This window comes from Aptenodytes forsteri, unplaced genomic scaffold (assembly GCF_000699145.1).
Source record: "Aptenodytes forsteri isolate BGI_AS27 unplaced genomic scaffold, ASM69914v1 Scaffold323, whole genome shotgun sequence".
NCBI classification, from domain to species: domain Eukaryota; kingdom Metazoa; phylum Chordata; class Aves; order Sphenisciformes; family Spheniscidae; genus Aptenodytes; species Aptenodytes forsteri.
In genome coordinates this window covers 617,061-629,337 of record NW_008795323.1, presented here as the reverse complement: position 1 = coordinate 629,337, position 12,277 = coordinate 617,061, and the positions used below count along the sequence as shown (strand labels likewise).

The 12,277-nt window shown below is 39.7% G+C and overlaps 2 protein-coding genes across 3 annotated transcripts in view; one reads left to right on the top strand and one right to left on the bottom strand.

Moving 5' to 3' along the window:
• Positions 1–5,429, top strand: part of UPB1 (beta-ureidopropionase 1) — a 22,574-nt gene extending 17,145 nt beyond the window's left edge. Inside the window, exon 10 of the mRNA XM_009279982.1 lies at positions 1,644–5,429. Coding sequence (XP_009278257.1) covers positions 1,644–1,727 — 84 coding nt within the window. The 3' untranslated portion in view covers positions 1,728–5,429. The remainder of the gene's footprint in view (positions 1–1,643) is intronic.
• Positions 2,866–12,187, bottom strand: GUCD1 (guanylyl cyclase domain containing 1). 2 transcript variants are annotated; one of them, XM_019472258.1, is made up of 6 exons: positions 12,169–12,187; positions 10,571–10,655; positions 8,910–9,075; positions 8,059–8,150; positions 6,178–6,419; positions 2,866–5,700 (listed from the first exon to the last, which is right to left on the bottom strand). In XM_019472258.1, exons 2-6 carry the CDS (start codon positions 10,579–10,581, stop codon positions 5,609–5,611), a joined length of 603 nt encoding a protein of 200 aa, XP_019327803.1. In that variant the 5' UTR covers positions 10,582–10,655; positions 12,169–12,187; the 3' UTR covers positions 2,866–5,608. The 2 variants fall into 2 exon arrangements, with proteins under 2 accessions (XP_019327803.1, XP_019327802.1); XM_019472257.1 differs by lacking the exons at positions 10,571–10,655; positions 12,169–12,187 and adding an exon at positions 9,856–10,008.
• Between the last annotated feature and the right edge of the window lie 90 nt (positions 12,188–12,277).

The following is a 12,277-nucleotide window of genomic DNA, read 5'->3' as shown; positions in this document are numbered from 1 at the left end:
GGTGGTGGATGCCCCATCCCTGGAAACATTCCAGGTCAGGTTGGACGGGGCTCTGAGCAACCTGATCTAGTGGAAGATGTCCCTGCCCACGGCAGGGGGGTTGGACTAGATGACCTTTAGAGGTCCCTTCCAACCCAGACTATTCTATGATTCTATGAAATGCTGAATAAACTTCTAATTAAAACATAGTAATTTCTTAGTTAGAGCTGAATTTCTTTGGTGATGCTGCCAATCCATATATAGGGACTAAAGACAGTAATTTCAGGTCGTCTTCTGGACAGAATTGCATTTGTTATTTTACATATGCATGTGGTAGGTATATGGTCGTTGACATAGTGGAATTAAATTGTGCTGAGAGGTTCACAGGTTTTTTTAAGTCAGGCAGGCATTTAGTATTGCTTTGCCACCGAAATCTGAGGCCCTTATTGAGTAGAGATTTAGTGTGTCAGGAAGCACATGGAGCATTGCTTATAACAGCTTAGTAGGGGTATCTGAACAAAAGCAATTGTATTGATCAAGAAAAACAAACAGTAAAAGCAAAACACTGACCTTTAGCTGTTTTGTATAGAATTGCTTATTTTTTATTGTCTTCAAGTCTTGTGCTTTCAGCACCTTAGTTTTATGTTGATGGTGTGGATTGCTATTGTTGGTCTTTTGGCACGTAAGACATAGCTGTGGCTTTTGTTTATATGACAGGGGATATCTATTTCCTTTTCCTCTCATTCGTGGCCGAGACAGAGGTAGATCTTGATATGAGGGGAATGAGGAAGTATGAAGTCATCATTTATCCACCACAGAAAACCCTTGATAGCAACTAGGTATCTGCAATTTGCATTCAATGATGCCTGAAAGGGATGTTAAGTAGAATGTCTTTGCTAAACTTACAGCAGCAAAATAGTTAAACAAATTGTCCTCATTACACTCCAGCAAGAAGGAAATAGTTCGCCCCTCTCAGAGCCAATGTTGTAGGCTGTGCACTTCAGAAGAGAATAGCGCACTACATAAAGTGCTGTATTTCGGCCTCCTAGCTTACTGTATCACCCAAAGCAATGATGATAATTCATATTATTAATGGATAAAGTAAGAGCAACCCAAATACCGTCAGTGGCACATATGCAAACTTATTGCTGGCAGCAGGGTTCATCAATTGTCAAGGACATAATATGAAGACATAATTACAGATAGACTCCTTCACCTTCGTTGACATAACTTGCTTAAAAGAGAGTATTGTTGATGCATAAGAAAGTAAGTCCACTTTCCACATTCAACTTTCAGCCATCCAGGATAACCAAAATAGCCTTAAGTAATTAGTCAGCAGACATGACTCTCAATGAACGAGAGCTACAAAGCAGGAAGGTGTTCACTTTAAAGTTTTACTTTTTTTAGAGTGGAAATGCATTTCTACTCTTTTTTGGGTAGAAGTATAGTTTTAGGCAACACAATGCGAGTTCTTTTATAAAAAAGTCTATTAGTTTGTGCTAAGGCACTGGAGGTCTTCGCATTTTGAGTGAATTATGATTTTACTGTTTGGGGCGATTAAATAATATGTCATTTTAAAAAAAAAATGGTGGATATAAATATTTTCTACTGAAGTGCTTTCATAGCTCACTAAAAGAACTGAAGCTTTGATTTTTCTTTTCCAGATGACTGGTAGATACGAAATGTATGCAGACAAGCTCACTGAAGCAGTCCAGCCTTATTTTATACCCAATATAATCAAAGAGTAAGAGAGAGCATCTAGTTACAATCAAATGTTACTAACAAATTAAAAGGTACTGTTGGATGATAGCTTTACTGTGGATCACAAGTTGTTCTTTTAACGCTGTCACTTTAATTTCCTGTAACCAACTTTTAAATAATAGGATTCAAAACTGTGTTAAGTAAAATAATTGAAAAATGGCTTCTTGCTTTTTTTTGTCATTTACAGAGTCCAAACTTTTGTTCCTTACTAGAAATATATCCAGTAGAAATACATTGATATCAAATGATGATGAAATGTATTCAGTACTGTGATATAGTTTGATGGAGATGATGAGTTCAGAGGACATAAAATTTTTTACATAAGCTTTGCATTGTGTGTCTATAGCTTTTACCTTCTACCCAAATGCATAATTCAGGGAGAAAGGAGGCATAAATTATTTTCATCTGTTTTTTTTTTAAATTATGAACTATTTGATGCAGTTCTATGCTAAGTTTGATGCTAAGTAACGTCCCAGACATGACATAGTTGTTTGAAGATCTGTGGGTACTGTAAAGGAAGACCGCTTTGTTTTTTTCTATTTCCCTTTACACTACGTATTACAACCACAGTTGGACCAATGTCTTTGGGCTCCTTCAAGGTGCAAAAGTAGTGTTGCAGACAGATGCTTTTAATATCTTCAGAAGCTCAGTGCTGTGCTGTGAGGCAAAAATAGACACGGTAGCTAAAGCATAGGCAAGGCTGGTGCAGTTGCATACTTTTCATTGTGAATAGAAAGCCATGGAAATAGTATTAGGGATCAGGATGGGTAATGAAAATACTTCCCTGGAGCTGCACTCCAGTAGGATACTCAGTGGTTGCGGAGTACACAAAACAGCTGTTGAATATAGATAATAACAATACATTTGCTATTCTCAGCTACTAGTGTATATTGAAATTTAGTTTTGTATGATTCAGGTGATGCAGTAGGTGTTCAGGAAGTGCAGGATGAATACAATTTACAGCCTAGCAACTATGAATTTATAGCGGAAATAAGTATTTGAACTCTTAATTTTTTTTTCCAAATTACAATTTCAGGTGTACCATTTCCAGTTAAGTATATAACATGTCCTCTAAAGATTTTCCATAATAAGGTTATTAATAAATGCACTTGCTACATTATGTTACAGGGTTATCTGTGACTTTAAACCTTTATTGAGAATGGCTTAATTACAAATAAAAATATATTTATGTATAAAATCCCTGCATGTAAAATACCCCTTCCTTTGCTATTGACATCATGAAGGAAACGGTGACAAAACATTTTCAGAATGAGTATTTTGATAGACAATCTTGTAATGGGAAACAAAGTTTCAGAAAATGCAGATGTTCTGAATGCTTGCGCAATGAGCTGCTTTTTCATCTGAATTTGTGTCATAAATACTCAGTCTTTTCACTTGGCTTTTGCTTCTTCCTTCTGTTTTCATCTCTCATAGCCATCTTCCATTTGGCAGCTATTAAGAGATCCTCTTGCAATGGTTGAGCTCTCCTTTTGTCTGTATTAGCTTAAATAGCTTTGTTTCTCTATCTTTCAGGTTTTTTTGAAGTATTTAAACCCTGGGTACCAAACATTTAACAGTCAATATTGTTATACCTATCTGTGCACTTCAGAACACTTAGCATGCCCTTAAGTTTGTTTTATGTATAAGCTCAAGATTTGCATTTGGATAACTGAACCAGTAAGAGGCTAAGCGTCAATTACAATCCTTCTGTAAGAATTGTTTTTATTTAGCTAACCAAGCCTGCTCTAAAATAAATCCTCTGGCAGTTTAATGGTACTGAATGAACTACCTACCTGAAAATGCATGGGTTAAGGAAGTACTCTAGCAACCTGTAGTTTACATACCCTGTTAATTAGTAACATAGCTAATGCAATCTCTCTAAATCAAACATCATGAATTTGGACTTAAGACATAAAAATTCCCACATCAGTAGCCTTCTGGTGACTTACTTCAGAGGAGTCGGAAGGCATTATCTATAATAAGTTTTGTACCTTTTTTGGGGGATTCTGCTGGTGGCACTAATGTACTGGTTCTACTGCTCACAAATCACATCCTAATTTTTACTCATTTTGCAAGTATAAGTGCCAGAATGTATTCCAGCTTCACCAATGATTAGCAAAATCTGATACACTGAAAATTTCCTGTCACATACTTCTTGGTCAGAACTTTTTAAAGGCTACTGCATGTTAAATGTCTGTTACCATTTTTAGCTTTGTACAAAGGACCACTCTTGATTCTACTAAGCATACTTACTGAACGCTTTCCAGATACTCTTCAGTAAGTCAACAACTGATAAAAGAAAATGTTTTCTCTTAGAAAAATTTTTTATCATGCTGAAAGTAGATTCCTATTTATTATTTTCACCACTAAATAACAATGTCCTTTTACTGTTACTCCACGCAGTTCCAGAACTTGAACAGTTCTTTTCCTAAAACCATGCCAAAGGGGTGGGATCTCTGTCTTAAGTGCAAAATAAAATTTTGCTAGCTGTACATCAGTATTAACATTGATTTTTCTACCCACTTCAACATAGGCAGGACTGGAGATCAAAACTTGTAGGAAATTGTGGTGGATGAATCTGAAATAGGGTGCTATTTCTTACACCTTACAGTGCTCCTCAGCAAAGTAATTAAACCCAGGTAATATGTGAAAGGATTATGAATGGGCTGCTAACAATTTCACTTGATAATGTTTGAATACAGTAACTCCAACTTAATCCAAATACAGCTGCAGTATAAGAGCTAGAAAATCTGAGTTCCTGCCTTTTTACTTGTAGCAAAGAGATGTTTGTATCCTCTCTTTTCTTAATTGATTTCAGGTCTTCTAAGAAGGTTACTGAACGAATACCAATAGCAAAATTTGGCTCAAATTATCATTCAGCCTTTTAGTTACAATCCAGTATACGCTGTCAGATATTTACAATTTACACACAAAATGTATACCATTAGTGTGGATGGTCATTTTCTGTATTTGCTTAATAAGTTTAAAGTTTATATTTAGAACGGATTCTGCAGAAACTGGCATATGTGGGTGGCATCATGTTCAGAGGTTTTTGCAAAGAGCAGTAAAGACTTCCAGGTACAAATAAAATATCTTTGCTTAAACTTTTGGGGCAATACGGCGCTCTGAGCAGTCATCCTAGAGGATTTAGCCACAAGAGACTGAGTTTGTAGTACAAGGGAGCAACACCAATAACTACGATTCAAAATTTAATGCAGTAGCATAAATGCTAAATCTGTGTAAGGTGAATTTGGTACATGGGAACTTTTCCTTGAGTAAATGTGTTTCATTCCTATAATGCAGACAATACTGATAGGCCAGCAAGGCATTTTTTGTTATTTAAAAGTGGTTTAAGTTAATATTTTTTTCCTTCCATAATACCCTGCTGAACCTCAAATCCCTAGATTTAGGATGAAGATCAGCCCTTGATGCTTTGACAGAGAGAGAAACAGGTATTTTCTATTTTATTTTCCTGGGTTTGTTTACCTAAACCTATGCATGTATTACCAAGTTTTCAAGTTCATAAATTTGGTGCTTTTTTCTCATGTGTTTAATTTGAAAATAAGCTCAAAGTGAACAGGCTCTAGGCCTGTATTTTAAAACTGCTGTCAAATGTGCAATGTTGAAGATGAGGAAAAAAAAAACCAAAAAACTGAGACATACATTGCAAAATCAGATACATTATCAGGGGGAAAAAAAAAGGTAAAGACAGCATTGCAATATAGTCCTATCAATGTCTATAAAGCCTCCCTTGTTTAAGATCCCACTGCAGTTCAGGAGCAAGGTCGCTGCAGGGGGAGTCCTGAGACAAGCAGCCAGCTGCCATGCAGGCTGCACAGGAAATGACCAGAAGTATCAGGTGTGGATGTCAGCTGTCTGTGTAGATGAACAGAATATCTTCATCAGTGCCATAACTTGTCCTGGCTTCCTCAAAGTTACTGATGCTGGTGCAGCATGTTCCTGTTAAGGAGGAACAAAATGTTACTAAAAATTCAGAAGAATTTGCCTGTGAAAGGCTCTTATACTGGGTCTAGCAGCCTCTACAAAGAAAAGTAACTAGTATACAGACTAGACCTATCAGCTTAGGTTACAGCTTTACTCAGGTAGATCTTTTCATCTCAAAGTCAGTGCTCACTGAAGTAATGCTGTACTAAGTTGGCCATCCTGTTATATTCTGAACAATGGTTCAGCATCTCTCACTAACCCATCTGAAAGCCAAACAAGTTTGCTAGAATGTGTATCTCAGTGCCTCAAGTAAATCACAGCACAAAATGCAGCGCTGATTTAATTAATGTGGCAAAACCCCTTCTGACAAATTGGTTAGTGATGCTTGAAATATACGCACACTATTAGGGGAAGTCCAGCTGTGGCTCTGTATTACAGACGTGTTAGTAATGCGGTGGCTGAGAATCCACCCAAAAGGAACAGGCTACTCACGGTCAGCATAGGCAGGGTTGTTGTAGTAAATACTCCCTGAGGCTTTGTTGTAGCCACATAACACAATGAAATGGCCCTGGTAGTCAGGATTCCTGCAGAAGCACTTCTGTCCAATGGGGAGGAAGCAGCAGTATTTGACAGGACTTGAGCAAAGATCACACAATAGCAGGACTGCATTCACTAGGACGATGGCTACATGACCTTGGGACAGGTGGTTTTGGATGTCTTGAACAGTTACTGTGCTGCAGAAAAAAAATCAAGACATGCTTATTAACAAGTTTAGGAAAGAGACATATACAATGAAGTGTGTGATGAACTGTACTTACAACATGCAGCTGGCATGGTACAGCTTATCTCACAGGTACAGCTTTTTGCTGTTAAACCCTGCAAGCTTTGCTACAGACAAAGCCTGTGTCATTCAAGGCCTTTTGATCTCATTGCTGCTTCTGAAATGCAGAGCAACAGCTCTGGATTCTGCAGTAAATAGAAATGTAGTCTCAGAATGTATCAGATGCTCCCGAGAAGAGTATTAAAGGAGTTGGCAACTCATTCAGTAACTTTAGAGACTTCTGTTGTGGGAAAATTGTAAATGAAGTGTTCTTTCCTGCTCTTAGAAAAACTTCTCTCTGAAGCACCAAATCTTTTATCAACCGAGTGCTTAAAGATTGTATAATCACTATATTAAGTGATTATACACAATTAATCACACAAATTAAGACGTGCCCAAATTTGCCTCTGTCACACAGGAATATATGTTTCTCCCAGTTGCAATTTTGGACTACCTGATGCTCTTGAGGCTTTATTTCTATAGTACCTCTTACAGAGAATGAGCGCTAACCAAACATAACCTATAATCTCATCTGTTAAAAGCTGTCCTTGACTGAGGCAGATGGTGTATTCCATATGCATTAGAAACCCATCCCTTGGATACACTCCAGGTGTCCAGGCTGTGTGCCCTACCTAACTGAACTCATGTGCTTTTTAATCTTTTCCAGTGTCACTTCTCCTCTTTGATGCCCCAGCCTCAGCACTGCACATGTAGATATGCCCTCTGTCCCTGCCTTGACCAGAGCCACAATCTTAAGATTGCTAAAGCAAGGTGGACTGACTGTCCCTTCTGTCCTGTGGCAGCCCTAGTTAAACAGATGGTGCCATACAGACTCCGTGTATGTTAAAAAGGACACTTAATGATTCGGCTAAATGAAAGTTGCATTGCAGCATTCAAAATGCTGTTGTGGCTGCCCTGTACTCTCCCTTCTTTCTTACTCCTAATCATTTACCCCGCTTCAACAACAGAGATCCAAATCCAGCTTCACTACAAAAAGGGATGCAGCTCAAGTTGAACATGGACGCTTAGTTATTTCCCATGTAGAATATCACTGTCGGTTGTGAAACAATTAGGCAGTCTTTCCCCTTCTCCTGGGTTTGCAGTTCTTTCATAGAAGTTCCTTATTTCATCTTCCTCTTGGCAAAAGCTCATATGCTAGCTTTTTCTTTGCGCGTCTGTCTAGGAACAGAGAGCTACGTTTGTGTAGTTCTGGGAACAATGGGTTGTGTGCCCACATAGCACTCCTTAATTCCAACAGTGGCAAATTAGAGTGCTGTAGACACTCCCTACTGGATAATCTTAATCAAATTCAAAATGTAAACAATAATCAACTCCTGTCAGCATTTTCAAATCACTTACTCTCTGTTGTGACTATTTTACCTCAAACTTCATTATTAACTCTTGATGTCCACTTTCTGGTTTTTTTGAGACAGATATAGTAGAAAGACACATTCACAAAAAAGGCTTGGGGCCTGATTTCAGTCTCTTTCTCCAAGAAAAGCGTGAGGCCCACAGAATCTCCAAAGAGAAAGGAAAGAAAACAATAAACTTACCACTTCTCCACCAGCACCTTGCAGGCTTTGGCTTGTGCAAAGAGCTGATTCACTCGATTCTCTTCTGTGTCAAAGTGCTTCCTGTAAAATGACTGTGGAGATAACAGAAGTTATGAACTGGAATGATGTTTACCTTAGGTAATCCACCACTTACAATCCTTGCTAGCAAGGGCCTGCGTAAGTTGGAGATCTGGCTATGGGATAAGAGATCTCTCCCTTAGTTCACTGGTAACAGGGTAAGGATTCCTGCTCTAAATTATAAGTTTAAATTCACTCCTGGTCAATTATTGTTGTAATCTCCATCCAGTGGCTCTTCAGCTGCTTACAGGAAAGAAGCCCATCTGGTTCGTACTGGGCAGGAGCTTGCATTAGAAAAGCCATCGCCACTATAGGCCCTCATTGGCCCCCTTGTTGGCAATCTTGAAGAGGCCAAGCTCTCAATAGATATGGAGGCCAAATTCCCCTCTGACCTCTAGAGGTGGTTCTTCCAGGTCAGGGCTGAGGCACGGTGGTGGGGAAAGTGTGGAAGCTAGCACTGCTGCTGCCCAGGCTGTACTTGTTCTGTAGATAAATAGAGAGCTTCAGTCTCCAAGGCTGTCAAATAGGCTGGGACCTTTCATGAGTACTACATGAAAAGTTCTTAAAAATTCATATTATGGAATCAAAGATGTAAAATATGTGTGATCGTATCTAGCCTCGCCTTTGGAGCTGATTTGTGCCAGTTTTGGCAATAGGCAAACCTTGTTTACAGGAACTGTGGTTAATTGTCAGTAAGACGGCAGAGCTTTTACAGCATGACACGTGGGGCTTTTAAAACTACCTGCTGTCTCCCAGTAGATAAGAATACTAACCTGATTTTTGTAGCCCTTGTCCACTCCAAGCGTCTGGGTGCAAAATTTATGCTTAACACCGAAGTGCCGCATTAGGTAGGCCAGGTCAATAGTCCAGATACTCTTTGTTAACTGGAGTTCCTGGATGGCTTTCTGAAATTCATCATTGTCCAAATGATTCAGGTACCTATGGTATTAGGAAAGGCAGGGAAAGGGAAGCAAGCTCTGAGGAGAAGCAAAATATGTGCTGCAGCCCAAGCCTCCACATCACAGGATATAAAAACTGAAACAATGGGCTTGGCTAAGAAATAACCAAAAAAACCCAACCCACAAAGGAGCCACAAATTTAAGGGGAGGGAAGGGAGTAGGGAATATTTAACTGGATTTATTGCTGACTTTTTTAAACTGGAAGTGTATGGGTATCTTGACTGTTTTATAGTGTTAGAACTGTACAGATGCTGTACAATAGGCAAGCTATACTGAGCAAGTATAGAACTCTGTCCTGAAGACAATACAGTCTAAATGTACAATACAGTCTAAATGTACAAGCATATTAAAGCAAACACAGAAAGAAGTGCTAAAGACTAAAACTTGCTTCACGCAATAGATGGATTTCAAAAGGAGGAACTGTAAAGGAAGCCGGTAAATATTCAAAGGAAGCTTGTCTTAGGCACTGATGGCACAAAAGCCAATGAAGGGGAGATGAAGTCAGGAGGAAGCTTGGGACAGGTTGCAGAGGGGTGGGGAGAGGCAGCTACAGAGAGTTTTTGAAGTCAGAAAACAAATGGAAGTAATGGAGAGAGAGAAAAAAAAAAAAGGGACTGAAATTGAGGATGCAGGGCAAACAAGGTCAGATCAGCAGGGTGAGAAGATTAATCTTGGAAGCTGAGTTTTGGGCAGACTGGAGTGGCAAAGAGGTAAAGGGAATAAAGAGGCAGAGGTTACAGTAGTCAAGGTGGGAAATTACCAGCACACGGACTAACGTCTTGGCAGAAGGGATGGAGAGAAATGAAAATCTTCTGCTTCATATCTACTAAGTGGACATCTAAATAGGTATTTCTCCTGCACCTAAGCTCATGTTCCTCTGTGGAAGGAAAGAGGAGTTCAGCAGGACAGCTACTAGTTCAAAAAAAGAAAAACCAAAACAAAACCAAAAAAAACCCCAAAGGGCAATACAGTGCATTGTTTGAAGTTGAAACTACTCCTGGAACAAAAACACTCATCCCACAGACTGGGGGCTCAGCGGGACAGAGGTAGTATGTGCTCATAAACTGGGTTACACCTACCCATCACTTGAAAACACAGAAAGGAATTAGGTGAATTGCTGCGCTAAGTATCAGTTCTGAATTACAACAACAGGAAAGAGGGATAACTTTTTATTAGGTTATGCATGCTAACCTGCAAAGTTCTTAGAGCTGATCAGATATTTTGCATCTGTCAAAACAGTCAATTATTCAAAAGGGTCTTAAGTTCATCTTAGTTTATATTTTCCCTTGCTCCTGCTGGAGAGCTGTGCCAGGCCCAAGCAGCAGTAATTCTCTGGGGGTACCTGAGAATATGCGATCTCATAAGACTAAGTTAAATTCACAGCTGCTTACCTCTTCTCCCTGGGTGTTGCTTCCTGCTACCCCTCTCCCATGGGATGGGATTTCCCACCCGTTCAAACCAAAACAGTCACTTACTGAAGCACCATCCTGGAGCAGGCTAGCCCACAGTCCCAGTGGTACAGCTGCTGAATGACTGGCACTTTCAGCTGGATGCAGTCAACTGTAGTGAAAACACCCCATTGTGAGTAAAACACGAAAGATGTCAGTCCATACAGGAATGTTTTTTCCACACCTCAGCATTAAAAGTCAGTTTGTCCTCAGCACTATAGTGGCGGAAACATAAACATTTTTTTACTTTATCTGATCGGCAGGTATTTTTTCTTTCTTAGGGGAATGCAGGTTTGGTATTTCTGTAGAGTTAAGCATTTGGTTTAATCTCGTACTCCTTTATTGTTCCATACATGGATCAGTCTGCCATATGGTCCAGCCCCTTTTCCCTGGAAGTTTTATTTTATTCTTTTTGATGGGGTGACATACCCGCTAGCCCCTAACTATGAAGCTGTATCGCCTCCTAAATAATAGCAGGTAAGGCACAGGTATTCATCCTTTCTCTTGTGCCCGAATGTGTTTCTGTGCCATAAAAGGAGTTAAAGCAAACTGTGAGAAAACAGACACAACCAAGATCTCTAGGCGTTGATCTCTTACAAGCCCCACAGATTTGAGCCTTTTCTACAGATGTCTTTTTCTTCAGGGACTGTAATTTATGTGAGTAATTTTAGGTTAACAAAGCTCACAAATGGCACCAGTTGGCCTTCTGTATTAACTCCCTCAATAACTCAACAAGGGGAGAGGGAAGAAGAACAATCTCTACCAAAAAGTCCCAGAATACAAGTAACTCCATCCCTCTGCCTCAGTTTTTATTTTTATAGGGTTGGCAATGTGGTGGTTTCAGTTTCAGAAACACCCTTACCACTCGAAGGACTTGACGAGTTGTGCCTGTTACTGCTACTTCAACGTCAATCAAAGTGAGTTAATCATAAAGGGCTTTTCTTAATAACCTTACCTTTGATCTAGAAAAGACCTCTGAAAAGTTTTGTTAACACAAGGTCAACTACATTTTAAGATGGGAATAAAAATGCATTTGACATCACGTGGACTGGTCTAGATTTGATGCAGTTTTACTTTTTAGATAACATTTGTCATCTTATATTATTTTTAACAAAACTATAGCCTACTGTAGGGGCAAGCCACGACAGATACTCTGGGCTCCTTCCAAGTACAGTTGTGCCACTGTTTAATCGTGACTTTGAAGACTGGCATACCCATTGGTATATTCAATCTTTTTAATTAATCTAGATTAAGGTGCTCTTGAGTATCCTAAAGAAAAAATGAAAAGCCAAAAACTCCTCAAACCAGGATCTGTAAGTATTCTGTCATCATTTTTTCTTGGCATGTTACGATTCTGTCGCCTTTTTGTTAATACCCAGGGCCTCTGTCAAGTCCCAAGATTAACTGAAGAGGTAACATTTTCTACGTGAAGACTTCAAAGGGTAATGACTTTAATTTTCTTGGATGTTCAGCTTCCCGTCATCCTCTTTCCCAACACACCCAGACCCCTTGGGGGATGACTGTCAGCAGTCCCGAGAGAAGATACAAGCCAGTATACGCCGTGGCCGTAAGTAACACTGGAAACACCTCTCCGGTTTCCCAGCTCCTCAGCGCAACGAACTTACAGACGAAGCCAGTAATTCCACATTGCTGCTGCTGGCGCAACCCGCAGCTTCGCGCCTCGGGGAAGGCGGAGGAGGCGGCCAGGGCCTCCGAAGGGGAGGGCAAGAGCCG